This window comes from Polistes fuscatus, unplaced genomic scaffold, assembly GCF_010416935.1.
Source record: "Polistes fuscatus isolate 324 unplaced genomic scaffold, CU_Pfus_HIC Scaffold14, whole genome shotgun sequence".
Taxonomy (NCBI): domain Eukaryota; kingdom Metazoa; phylum Arthropoda; class Insecta; order Hymenoptera; family Vespidae; genus Polistes; species Polistes fuscatus.
The window spans coordinates 4,693,879-4,708,425 of NW_025113042.1; the positions used below are offsets into that span (position 1 = coordinate 4,693,879).

Genomic DNA, 14,547 nt, shown 5'->3' on the forward strand with positions numbered 1-14,547 from the left:
GCGTGCGCGTAAATTCGCTCGAGACAGCGGAGAGTACGAGAGAAGTGAACTTTAGAGGAAGAAAACAGAGAAGGAGAGAAAGAGAAAAGATATAAGAGGTAGATAGATAGATAGATAGAGAATGAGAAAGAGAATTGGAAGGTGCGGAAGGTTGTTGACGATAGCTTGCCGAAGCTGCTGCGTGACTTTTTCTCCGCGCGAGTTTTTTTTCTTTTTAACGTCTAACAATAAGCTTACTCTTAGAAAAGCTTTGAAAAGCTGGAGAACGGAAAAATATATTTGTATCCTATCTATAGGATAGGATACAAATATATATATAAAGAGAAAGAGAGTGGAAGGTGGTGGAGGAAGCTTAGAAGAAACTTCTCGATCGAACTCGCAATCGAACTAAATCGAAAAGATAAAGTAACTAAATATAAAAAACGAAGATTTTTATAGAGAGACAAAGTGTTTCGATAAAATTTCGGATTCCAATTGGAGGATAGACTTTGATACCTATCGGCGAACTTAAGGGGTGTCCATTGATTTTTGTATCGACTATTGAACGAACTTGGTTATTTTCATCAACGTTCCGGCATACCTTCATAGTAGTATACTAAATGTATGATGAATACTTGCTAGTTTTATAGTAAATATGTTATTATCGGATAGTAGTTGTTAAGGGGAAGTTTGAAAATCGATCGGTAATGAAAATCCTGAACCGTGCTGATAGTTTGTTTCGTAAAGTGCGAAAGCACGCGAATAAGCGAGCGAGTGGTGGTAGACATCTTGGAAAACGATTCTCTCTCTCTCCCTTTCTCTCTCTCATACATACACATACACACACATACAAAGACACTCGCTCGCTCACTCGCTCAGTCACCCCCCGCAGCTCCCACCCTGGTCGGGGCAACCCCGTCACACAGCGCAGGGAGATGCGCGTTACGCTGCCAGGGATTCCAGAATCGACCTTTTGATCTCGCGACTCTCTTCGATTTCGGTGCTCGAAGGACGATCGAAGTGGACCGAGTTCGATAAACGGCAAACGTTGAAAGAGTTTCTTTCGGTGTTTGTATCTATATACAAATGTGTGTATGTGTGTTGTGTTTATGTGTGAGGATGTGTAAGTAAGAGAAAGAAAGATTGATGGAGATAACGTGGACAGTAAGAAGTTTCGTTCATTTATGGCGTCATCATTGTCGCGATCTTTCTGTCAAATATTCACTGACAACAGTTCAATAAAATAGAGAGAAAGGGAAGAGAGAGAAGAGAGAGAGAAAGCAGACGCAACTGCAGGGATTATGGCTTTTAAAGATGGTGGACGAGAACTCGTGTTGGTTGGTCGTTATTGATCAGCCGATTGACGTGTCCGGACGGTGATCGATTCTTCGGACATTGCGACGTCCGCGACGTGCGCTTGTTTCCTCCTGTGAGAGAGAAAAGAAACTGATTAATCGATCGGGATCGTATCGCGTGAAAGAACTTTCCAAAAACGTTACTTCGTCGTTTACTCTTTGACATTTATTCCTGATTCGGCAGAGTTTTGCACGGATATTTCGTTCAAAAAAAAAAAGAGAATGCAACAAATGTAGACAAATTAAAAAAGAGTGAAGATAAAATGAGCTAGTCAAAAAGTCAAAAACTAAATTTTCATCGATTTGCAATCTAATCAAAGATCAACACCAGAGGAAAAGAAGAAAAATGTTATGAAAAGACAGTGAGTGAGATCTAAATAGTAGAGTAGATGAAAAATAAGAAGATCTGTGTAGATCGAATTGTGAATATCGAATGAACGAATATCGATGGTTTGATTTTCAGTTATTAGTCGTGGTCGATGAGGAAGAGTGATAGAAAGAGAGAGGACAGGTGACGCCAGTCGATGTTTATGCTCGAAGTATCGGGCACATCGAGCAACGTTGGTCACGAGGTATCGGAAAATCGATAGAAAGCTGACTGACGCTAGTGGTGCCGGTCAGTGGTGGTGGCAGCCGCGATAACCGACGCCAGCGTCTACGGCGGCGACGACGACGACGACGACGACGACGATGACGACGACGACGACGACGACGACCACGACGGCGACGACGACGACGACGACGGCGACGACGATGACGACGACGACGACGACCACGACGACGACGATGACGATGACGACGACGACGGCGACGACCACGACGACCACGACGACGTTGTGTGTCTTGTAATCGTTGGTGTTATGCGTTGATGGTGTTCGTGTGTCTACGAAACGAGAATAGCGTCCTACCCGGTAGCATCGTCATTGATGTAGTGGTGTGTAGTAATAGTAGTGGCGGTAGGTGGTGATAGCAGTGGATGAGTTGGACAGGGACAGAGAAAGAGACAGATACAGAAAGAGAAAAAGAGAGAGAGAAAGAAAGAAAGAAAAGACTGGTGGGGTTGATTGGAAACGTCACACTTTGCAGGGACGCACGCGTTTTTTCGGTGCTTTTATTTCAATCTCAGTGTATGAGAGGTTTAAAATAATTCAAACTAAGAAAATATTTTAGTACGATTAAAAAAATGAATTCGTTTTTAATGTTTAATCTAACATTGTCACGTACGATCGTTGGATTTTGCTCTAAACGGCTTACTTCGGGTTAATACGGATCTCTTACGAACTCGCGTCATCGTTCATCTAAAGAATATCTTTTATTTTTTAACTGTCACATACACACACGTGCACGTATCACAGTAGTGTCTTCTTCATCAGACGGAAGTGACTTATCCAAAGCGAACGATCTCTCGTGTAACGCGGTCGATTATATATATATATAAATTATTATATATATTATATATCTGTATACGTAATATATATAGATATTTGGTAGAGTGCGCGCGCCCGACAAAATGGTGTGTACGTTTGGACGGAAGGGGTAGTTTTCACGTGGATCCCATACGTGTCGAAGGGGTTGACAGACGTGGACGCGTGGAAGAAGGGACGATTCCCCTCTAGGAAAGTGCGCAGGTACGGGAGGGAGGACGTTTGGAAGGTGGTGGTGGTGGGAGAAGTAGTGGTGGTGGTGGTTGTGGTGGTGGTGATGGTGATTCTCCTCCGTTTATGATTTTCCTTTATGGAGAGAGACCGTATGTGAAGAGAAAGAGAGGGGTGGAAAGAGAGAGAGAGAGTAGGACAGAGTGTATAGACTCGCACCTGGACCAAGAGAAACGGAACGGAATAGCACGGCACGCGCGGGTAACGCCGTCACAAGACTCGAGAACAGTTGGTATAGAATAGACCAGGTGGTAGTGGTGTGGTAGTGGTGGTGGTGGTGGTGGTGGTGTGTGTTGCCGGAGGAAAGGGGCGGAGCGGAAGGGCCCTAAACAAGGGTACCGGTTGGCATCGAGTACTCTCACCGGTACTGTCTCAAAGGCTAAAGAGAGAAAAAGAGAGAGAATTAACTGCAAGGAAGCATCTCGCTCTCTCTTTCTTTCCTCGTCGGTCTTTTGATCGTATTATATTTAAGAGTTTGAAATAAGCGTAGCCGGTGTCGGTACTACTGCTAGGGAGCGTAGCGTATTCACACTCTCTTTCGACCGGCGAAACGTGCGCGCGCGTTCTCACTCGTTCCGCGTTTGTCATGGGCGCACGGTGGATGCCGCTGTTGTGGTATCACCGGATCTCTATGCCGATCCGTTGTGGCGAATTGTCGACGGAAATTCTATCGGCAGGAACATCGACAGCGCCGTCCTCATTGTCTAACAGAATCAACCTTCTCTTCGGTGGCGCAACGTTCGAGTTGTCTTCGAGATTCATTAAGGTGTTACAGGCACGAGCAGGAGCTTTGAAAGGTTTCCAAGGTGTTACTTGTCCGGCTGATCAGTGACGACGAGAAGATCGGTGACGAGGCACGTTTCGGGTTTAACGTAATACGAGAACAACGGTTAGTTCGTTCGTGCGTGCGTGCGTGCGTGCGTGCGTGCCTCCTGCGTGCGTGCGTACGTGGACACGTAATTGGGAAAGACAAGGATAAGGAGAAGAGTAGGAAAAGAAGGGGAAGAAAAAGGGGAGAAAGTGATAAAAGTAAAGAATACGCGGTGAATTCGAAAAATTCTGGTTGCGTTGGGTGCACGCGGTGTGTTTAGTCACGACAGCGAGCGAGTGCGCGCCTACCCGAACTAGATGTGCGTAAATGGAAGGTATAGGGGACATAGCCGATCATCAATCGCATAGCGAGCAATTACTGGACTCGGTCGATTCCCCGGCGGCGGTCTCTACGCATGGCCGCAGCGGCAGTGGGGGTGGCTCGAATGGAAATTGTGGCGGTGGTGGTGGAAGAGGTGGAGGAGGAGAAGGTGGTAGGGGAAGTGTTCTTGGTGGGGGTAGACACCATCACCATCATCATCACCAGCACCATCATCACCATCTCCACCAACAACAGCAACAACAACAACAACAACAACATCACCATCACCATCCTCACCACCACCATCAGCAACACCACGAGGTTAACGAAATTGGAGGTGGTAGAAGCGGCGGTAGCAACGGTGGAGGTGGTAGTATCGAGGGTATGTCATCGTCGGCCTCTCAAAGTCCTGACATCGCGTGCGCGAGCATACCGATCGAATTGCTCAGGGCTGGCGCGCTCGACGTTAAAGAAGAACGAGATCTCGTCGCCGCGGAAGATCTCTCGTCGTCTCAGGAAGGGCCCACGATCGGTAGCGGAGGAGGCGGTGGTAACGGAAACGGTGTTGGTGGTGCCGGTGTTGGTGGTGCTGGTGGTGGTGGTGGTGGTGGTGGTGGCGGCAACAGTGGTGGTGGTAGTGGCAGTGGAGGCGGTAGTAGTGGCAGTGGCGGTGGTGGTAGTGTCGTCGTTGTTGGTGGTAGTGGAGGTGGCGGTGGAGGCGGTAGTGGTAGTACCGGCGGCGGTGGCGGCGGTGGTAGCAGCAGCAGCAGCAGCACGAGTAGCACCAGCAGTACCAGCAGCGGTGGAGGTGCCATCGGTGGTGGCGGTGACGGAGGCGGCGGCGGCGGCGGCGGTGGTGGCGGCGTCGGAGGTGGTGGCGGCGGCGCCGTCGGCGGTGGCGGTGGTGGTGGTGCCGGTGGTGGTGGTGGTGGTAGACAGAGCAGCGCGAGGGAGTCCCTGTCGGTGATCGTGCCACCTCAGGACGTGGACGTGGACTCGCGCGACGACGCCGACGACTCGGAGCTCCTCAGTCCGGGCAAGCTAACGCCGACGTCGGGGATAAGCGTCTCGGTCGCGAGTATGATCGACGCGACGGACTTCAGGGCGATGCAACCGGAGCCGACTTATCAAACGTTGACGTCGGTTACCGAAAGAATGTCGCCGCCTGGCTTCAGCCCGGGTTCCTCGTACGCGACGCTTACGCCGTTGCAACCGTTGCCGCCGATTTCAACGATGAGCGACAAGTTCGTGTACGGTCACACGACCGGCGGGGTAACCGGTAGCTTTGCAGTTATGCAGAACAACGGCCTCGGTAACATCGGCCTCGGTATGGGCGGCTCGCCATACGCGTACGACAAGATACCTTCGATGGGAATGTCGCCACCGCACAATTATCCCTCGCCCGGTGCGGGCCTACAGCCGAGTCCTCTTTCGCCCCAGAGCGCTTACAGCCAAAGCGCCCTTAATTCGCCGCACAAGTCCGCGAGTCCGCACTACGATCAAGCTTTTCTACCTAGGCTGCAACAGAGTCCCGCCGCTCTTAGCCCGTCTTCGCCGCCGACCGTCTCGGCGACCGCCACTTTCGCGCCCTCGCATCATTCCCCGCCCGCGCACTCTGTGCCGGCGGCCTCGCCCCCGCCCATACAAACACAGCTTCAGCAACAACAACAGCAGCAACAACAGCAACAACAGCAACAGCAACAGCAGCAGCAGCAGCAACAACAGCAGCAGCAGCAGCAACAGCAACAGCAACAGCAGCAGCAACAATCGTTAGCGGCGCAACAGACTATATCGCACACTCAGCACGTGCAACACACGTCGGTCGTCATGAAGACGGTCTCTTCGGCCGGCCACGGTGCTGGCGAGGTCGAGGAGATCAACACGAAGGAATTGGCACAGAGGATCAGCGCCGAGCTCAAGAGGTACAGCATACCCCAGGCGATATTCGCCCAAAGGGTACTATGCCGTAGTCAGGGAACGCTCAGTGATCTTCTACGTAATCCAAAACCCTGGTCGAAACTCAAAAGCGGCCGGGAAACGTTTCGACGAATGTGGAAGTGGCTACAGGAGCCGGAGTTTCAAAGAATGTCGGCCTTGCGGCTAGCAGGTTAGTCTTCACCCGGAATATCCCGACTTCATCGTCCCACCTTGTCTCTTGTCTTCTTTTAGCGTCGCGTCGGATTTCTTCTATTTATCGCGGCTACCTCGCGGTAAAATTACGCGGGCAACGATTCGCGTTATCGCGACTTCTCGATATCCATTTTCTTTCCTTTCCTTTTCTTTTCTTTCTATTAATCACGATGCAACAATTCGCCCTTCGTAGGAGTCTAAACGTTAAACAAACTATTGAAACCTATGCTCCATGTTCGAGGGTTCATCTCACGACTTTGAAAAAGATAAAACAAAAATATAAACGTATCATTGAAATGGTTGAACGTGTCTACGATAATCCATCGTCCACTGCATAAAATTATCATCGCTTAGTGCTAATCAAAAGTTGTTCTAGTGCCAAGAGAAAGAAGACTAGACTTTTGTTTGTGTCCGAGTGTCCACTTCGATGAAGGAAGTAGACGAAACTGTTGACGTTAAAATTTGAAATTCGTACGAGGTTGGATTCGGTTGTGCAGAGGGTATTTGGGGTTCGATGGGGAGGGGGCGCGTGGATGCGCGGAGAGACGTGGCGGAAGCGCACACGTGGTATCCACGTGGAGAGGAGGCGTTCCCTTCCATATCATTCAGAGATAGACGCGCGAAATAACACTTTTCGAATTCAACATCCTTTGCACCGGCACAACACACAGCGTGTAGAGATTATTGATCGCGGTCACGCGGTATTATCGTAATCGCGCAAACGCGACCTCGACGGCTTTCCTGAGGGACGCCATGTTGGCCATGCCGCCACCACGCTGTCGTCATCCCCTCTTTTCCTCGTGCAAAGCGCACCTTGACGACCGTCCTCTAGCCGTCCTCCTTATCTGCTGCGCGCGACTTCCTCTACTCACTCTGGGTAGGACGTATGCATCAAGATAGAGAGAAAGAGACAAAGAGAAAGAGCTCTCGTGTTGTTGGCTACTTATGGATATGTATATATGCATATAGTACACCAGTACCTACTTCCTCGCAGTTACACATTCTACTTGACGCGATTTTGTCTTACTCGTATTCCTTCCTTCCAGGTTTGCCATCATCATCATCATCATCGTCGTCGTCATCTTGCTTTTGTATTTTTATTTTTTATTGCTTCTTTCTTACGCGTTCTTCTTATCACACTATATTCGGATTCTCGAGGTTGCAATTCGCGAGCTGGTGGATCGGTTTTATAGAGAGAGAACTAACTATGCTATACTCGTATTCGTTTGCTTTGCGTGTCCGTTTTTCTTCTAACCCTCGACCTTCCGTATTTTTATTTGCTCTACGAGTGAGGTATATACGAAGGTAACGTGTCGGAAACGAGAAATAGAGCGAATGAGCGAGAGAGAGTGAGGAGGCATGTGGTAACTATTCTACATCTAGTTCGAGCCCTTCGTAGATAGAACAGAATTGTCTAAGGGCCGTATAAAGAGTGGGATGAGTCGTGGGGATCGAAGAAAAGATGACAGTAGTAAAGGGTCGACCTGAACAAGACAATGCCAAAAGAGAAGTAGAAGAAAAAGTACAAGAAAAGGAACAAGAAAAAGAAGAAGAGAAGGAAGGGTTCGATCCAGTGCCCTTGAGATTAGAATTTTCCATTGTTTCCTCGTTCGTTCGTTTCAAAGTCTCTCCGCGTTGTTTCGTTTAAAGCGGAGGGTGTGTATGTACAGAAGAAAAAAGATAGATATATAATAGATGAAAGAGAAGTAGAAAGAGAAAGCACAGTTTCACGCAAGAATACGCGTATAAAATACACGTACATTGAGTGTCATTTAAAATCGTACACCGTTATGCTTATTAGATTTTGGATTTATGATTCTTTATGAATATGGCTTATAACACGCGGTGTATAATACATTTGTTTAGTTCTAACTAAAAAGAGAGAGAAAGAAAGAGAAAGGATAAAAAAAATTATATTCATTCAATGGCCTATCAAAAATATTGATTCGTGTTCGATAACGTTCAATAGTATTTTTTTATCGAAGCGGTAGAAACGTTTTGTAAAATTCGTCGACAAATATTTTCATCACATATATTTACATATATATATATATACGTATATGTACGTATAGTATTGTATAAACATACAAACACACACACACACATATCTATATACATGTAGTATATAAAGAGAATAATTAGTTTTTATAGGAGATGGAGTTTTGATGGGGTGGAAGGGATGAATGCGAGCGGATCAATCGACGTCGTTGACGATGCACTTTTGTAAATTACCTTCCTCTGTGTTACCTGTTTCTCGTTCCTGGTGAAATTCATCTAGTAATGACCATCGTTCGCGTACCCACATCGTTCTCGCATTTAATTGCGTTTACGCTGATTATCGATCGTCGAACTGGGTCATAGGGTACGTGAGAGTGAACGAAGGAACGGATCGAAGAGGTGCATTCGTTCAAGTGTTTTCAGGATCGCCTTGAAACTCTCTCGTGCAAAAGATGATTCTCGATTATTTGTCGTTAATCGAGACTCGATCGCCATCGCTTCTTTACTCGGCTCGCGATAAGGATCATCCATGCGACAATTTTTCCTTTTTTTTTTTTTTTAATTAGTATGTACACTTAATTACGTATTAATTGGGCCAAGTTATGCAGAAATCTCAACTATCCATCAAAATGACAAATAATTACTTTATCACTCTATAGGTAACTTCATTTCGTACAAAAATGATCGAATAACTCTTATATTATTCAAATTACCGATTAATTATACAATTCAGTATTACATAAATCACTTAAGAAACATTTTGATAAGCTAACAAATAAAATACCGAAATAGATGCTATTTTTTTTTTAAATAAAAATCTTCAAAGTAAATTAACTCAATGTCAGATCATTGAGAATTAGTAGCTTTGAACATAACTTGGCCCAATTGTTCGTGTGTTCGTGTAATTCAAATTCCAAGGTAGAAACTCGTCTGAGTAGTTTTAGAATCGATCGATCGTGGCAGGAAAAATTTCATTTTTTAAAAGCTTGTAACACTATCGTCATGCATAACAAGGATTATTAATACGCGATATAAATATGTAATTTGAAAGGTGGAATCTTATCGGACGAACTTTTCTCTCTCTTTCTCTCTCTCTCTCTCTATATATATATATTGCTTCCTGTTTAGAAACTTAATATATTGGTTATTGGATATCAGATATTGAAAATCAGATGGTAGAATATTCTCTAGGACATTGACTTTTTTTTTTTCTTTTCCTTTTTCCTTCCTATTCTTTTTTTATTTTTATTTTTTTATTTTTTTTATTTTATATCGAAAGTATCGCGTGAAAGATTAGAAGTAAAAAGGGTGATCCACTTACGAAAGCAAGCATATATATATATATATATACGTACATATATACTGGCGGATTTTAGTATACAAAATTTACCTGCTTTTCGAGGAGTCGAGGACAAGAGTGAAAAGAAGGCAGAGAATAGTTTGAGAGAAAGAGATAGATGGTAAGTGCTTACGGTTATACTCGGGATGACGTCAGCACCCCTCGTGCTACCCACATCATCTGTCGCGATCGGTGGAAGAGAGAGATGGAGAAAGAAAGAATGAGTGAAACATATGCATAGAGAGAGAGAGAGAGAGAGAGAGAGAGAAAAGAAAAAAAGAAGAGACGTTCAAAGAATTCAGAAGGTTTCTAAGTAATTGTCAACGGACCCCACTTCAAGGGTGTCTTTGGCTAGCGAGAAGTCCCCATAGTGCTAGCTTGTATTTCTTCTTTTATTTTTTTACCCTCATCGTTTTATTCATTTTTTAATTTTTCTTTTTCTTTTTAATTTTTTACTTTTATTCTATTGTATTTTTTTTTTCATCTAGGTTGATTTCCATTTTCAGGAGAATGGAACGAAAGTTTCCAATGGATTGAAAAAATGATGATCGTTTTTTTGCATTTTCCTCCTTTCTTTTTTGTTTTCCAATCCAATAAAATTTCACTGCTATTTATTTGATCAGAATTTTTAAGTTTTAGGTCAATATTTTTTGGTAAAAATAATAAGTCAGTAAAGATGAATATTTTGTTGGATATAAATAATTATTTGTCAGTATTTATAGTAAGAGTAAGGTTGTTTTGAAATGATTAAAAAATACTGACTTAATTAAATTTTCACTTGTTTCTTGTTTTCCTTTAAAAATCAATAAATGTAATAGTAAATTTTTCGAAGAAGTGACAAATTTCGAGGAAGCTAAAGGACTCAGACGTGCACGAAACAATAGGAAATACTTAGTCGTGTTCGGTGAAGGGAAGTTACATTGTGTATCGTGAAGACAAACAGAATCCATGGTTACCAGTGTTTATTTCATGGCGTTGCCAGAGTGTTCGTCCAAACGGTAGATACCATTCGTAGCGAAAGGGGATATCTCGTTCAAGTTCTTCATCGTCGTTATTGTCCTCGACGTTTTCGTCTTCGTATACATTCCTTTCTTAATATTTAAATAAACTTACTTGGATTATATTAAAAAATAAACCTTTGTCTTTCTTCCTAATTAATTTATTTTTTATAAAAATAGAATATATATATAAAGTCAATATTTATATTTTATATTAAAGGATTGCTCGATCGAGTCTTGTAACTTAATTTTTCTGAAATTACCAATTTTTTCGAAATGACTTTGATTCGTAAAAGTAATCAACGATATTTAACCTTTCTTGAATATTTTTCAAAGAACTCGTTCGATGTTCAATTTACAATTGAATTCTCTCAATTTTACAATCGTTCGTAGTAAAGTCCTTTGATGGCAGTCGATGTTCAATTTACGATTTAATTTTTTCCATCTAATGGCCGTTCACGATAGAAGAAGAGAAAGAAAGAAAGAGAAAAAAAGAGAGAGTAAGAGAGAGAAGGGAAGGAGAATGGGGAATCCGTACGCGTGTATTTTGGTACAATCGTACACCGTAGGGAGGGAAACGCAATTTAGGTCAAAACGAAGCACGGTAAATGGTGGGTACAGTTTGGTTCGAATCCACGAGGACGAAGGGGATTCGAGGGAGCAGATGTCATATCGATGAACACCTTTACTATCACAGCTGTTTCATCGGAATGTTCCTTTGCGAGGATATCGAAAGTAACAGCTAAATGTTCTCGAACGTACTTGGGAAATATCATTCATTGTTATAGTCCACTTCTTGCTTTGCAATTAATTATCTACCTTGGCTCCCATTTTCATTTTACGAAGAATTTTGTCTTTTTCTTTCATTCCATGTACGAGCTTATGTTGCGACTTACGAAGAATAGGAAATAAAATAGTAATAATATAGGAAAGAGATATAGAATGAGAAGTGAAGGGAAAAGATTTCATTAGAAGTTAATGCTTAATTTTTATCTATAATTAGAAACATTATTTAATTAATTAGTAGAAAGAACAGTTAAAAAAAATTAATGATTACTTTATATTTAATATAAAAAGAAATTATTTGGAACACACAGAGTGTTAAATACGTTTCCGATCGTTACTGCAAAGAAACTCCTTTAGGATAGAGTATCCTTATTGCTATACGAGTGAAATTAAACTTCGTTTTAGATCGTTGATAAAGGAAAGGTGACACTGGAATGGAATGCTTCGTGATAAAACGCAATACCCTTTCTCTCTCTCTCCTCTCTCTCTTTCTTTCGTTTTCTATTCAGCCGGTAACGTTACTCGTTGTTGTGCACATTATCGCGAACACGATGTAGTAGAAACAATAATTGTATCAAGTATAGCTCGTTTGAACATCATTAACCATAACTTTCTCGTAATCTTCTTGGTAATAAAAAATGAATCAGAGAAAAAGCAAAACTTCGTTAACGATTTGTTCGCTTTTTTTCTTTTCGAGCTGGGTTTTATTATATTTTTATTTAATTTTTGTATCATTTGATATTTGTTGCACGAAATCCGATGAAAAGGGTATCAAGAGATTAAAAGTTGGATTATTTTTTGGCCATACGTGCGAACATTTGCTTGGAAATCTTTGAGAAATGAATAACTCGTATTTATGAATATATCCATATAAAACAAGTGTATTATATGTGTGTACATATATCAATGTATATATCTATATACGTGTAAAATACTAATGGATTTAAAATATGCATATATTTGATAGGTGCATTCTAATAAGTGTATTGGAAAACGTAGAACGCATACAAGGTGTTTCCAAATATGTGAGCATAATTTCAGGGGTGGTTTCAGTACGGTAAAATAAGAAAAAAATGTCATATAATCATACGTTTCATATATTTTTTTGTTATCATTTCATACTTTTGTTATAACTTTTTAATTAAACATTTAGGAACCTATGTTTGTATACAATTTTTGTTCCTTTTTTTTTTTTTCATATATAGTAGAATATGGTGGTAATATTTAGCGGAAACAAACTGGGACACCCTGTGTATAGATATCTATGAACAATGTATACATAGTATACGTTTTGTGATTCCGTGTTGGTAATTGTTTTAACGAATACAGGATCTCGCGTATATGAATATTTTACGCGTAGCATATCTTGCGAAAAAAATCTATTCAATTCGCGAGCACGTTTTAGAGAATATAATATATTGATTAAATGTTTTTATATAATATTTTCGTATATATATAATGTACAAGAAATATTTTCAAAAAATGCAAGCAATGTTCGCTCTCATAAAAATGAGAAATAAGCATTGATTAATAACAAAAAACAAACTAATAAAACGAATAATTTCATGAATTAAAAAATGCATTGAATAATTGAAGAAGAAAATATTTATAAAATGAAAACAATATTATTCTAATATAAAGTATATAATATATTATAATAATAATAATAAAAAACCCGTGGGGGAGGCGGGTAAGAATACCCCCCCAGTAATCCCTGCTTGTCGTAAGAGGCGACTAAAAGGGAAACCACTAACGGAGATAAACGAGTTTGAACCCCATGCCTGTGATCACAATATTTAAAGAAATTTTCGAAAATGATTGAACATAATTTTGAGATATATGTACAAATCCTAAACCCTAGAAGAGAACGATTCCCATTGGTTAGCTCATTTTTGATGTAATCGTGCATGTGGTAAACTTATGTACATATAAGCACGTGCACATATATACGTACATGTTTTACACCTTTGTATATACATTTATACGTGAGATACATAAAACGCGTATTACACGCAAGTCTTTCTCTCTCTTGCTGTCTATCTCTTTCCTACTCGTTTTCTTGCATCCCTTCCGTTTCCTTCGCTATCTCTTTCGAGCTGTCTTTCCCCTACGTAGACACACAACACAACACACAAGGGTTCTCACTTGGGAACCAGTTCGCCGACGCTGTTTTTGAAAGCGTATGTGTGTAGTACATGTCATTCTGTAATTGTTACCTACGTCTTTCTTCGGCACACGTACAGACTGGTACGAAAAAGGGGAGGACGATTCTTCGTAGTAGAAAAATGAGAAAAAATGAGAAAGAGAGGGAGAGAGAGAGATAGTTGAGAAGAGAACGGTGCTTTAACGTGACCGTTACTCGTAAAACAACCCTAAAGAAAAAGGTAAGAAATTCAAAGACTTCCGATCATCGAACTATACGAACGAATTGATCACGAAATATTCTTTTATGGTTTATTTCTTAATCATGAATTAGTATCACATTGTATATATAGGATCGTCAGAATAACTATTTCTAGTTTTCATCTTCTCCCTATTTGGTTTTTCGACAAAGGACTTGGTTAATCCATTCGTTATCGCATTCGTTATCAGTTAGATTCGAGCTTCAGAGGATGAATTTCAGAATATGATAGAGTTCTAAATTTAGGATACTCGCGCGTGTATTTTTTTTGTTCGTCTCTTCTTTTTCGGATCTTCATCATCCTCGAAGATGATCACCATTGATGACGATCTCTACATGGAAGATAATTCATGCTAAGAAGATGAAACGAGTAATGGAGAAATGACTATTGTCGTAATCCTTTTATTTCGTCAGTTTTTGTTGTTTTAGAATTAAATATTTACTCTCGTAACTATTATTACAAAATATATATATATAAGTTTATATCTTTGAACGATGAGAAGCAACCAAACGGATAGACAGACGCACCAATAAAAGACTCGTTCTTTCTTCTTCTTTTTTTTTCCTCTTCTTCTTCTCTACGCCGCAAATCGGGATAACTTAATTCGTAAACTACATAATTAAATATTATAAATAAAATTGATCGAAAAACAACATTGTACGCGAATATCGATCTCATTTATTTCGCTGCGATTGAACGTTGTTGGAATTTATTTCGTTTCCCCAACGTTTCCTCTCTTCTTTTTTATATTATTTTATTCTATTTGATATTTT

General features: G+C 41.4%; 1 protein-coding gene across 5 annotated transcripts in view; it reads left to right on the forward strand.

Annotated features, from left to right (window-relative positions):
* The first annotated feature begins 2,555 nt into the window (after positions 1-2,555).
* The window catches only part of LOC122514201 (one cut domain family member 2-like), a 66,798-nt gene continuing 54,806 nt past the window's right edge, over positions 2,556-14,547 (forward strand). For all 5 annotated transcript variants that reach the window (XM_043630861.1, XM_043630862.1, XM_043630863.1 and 2 more), the window contains exon 1: positions 2,556-6,228. In XM_043630861.1, coding sequence (XP_043486796.1) covers positions 4,128-6,228 — 2,101 coding nt within the window. In that variant the 5' untranslated portion in view covers positions 2,556-4,127. The remainder of the gene's footprint in view (positions 6,229-14,547) is intronic.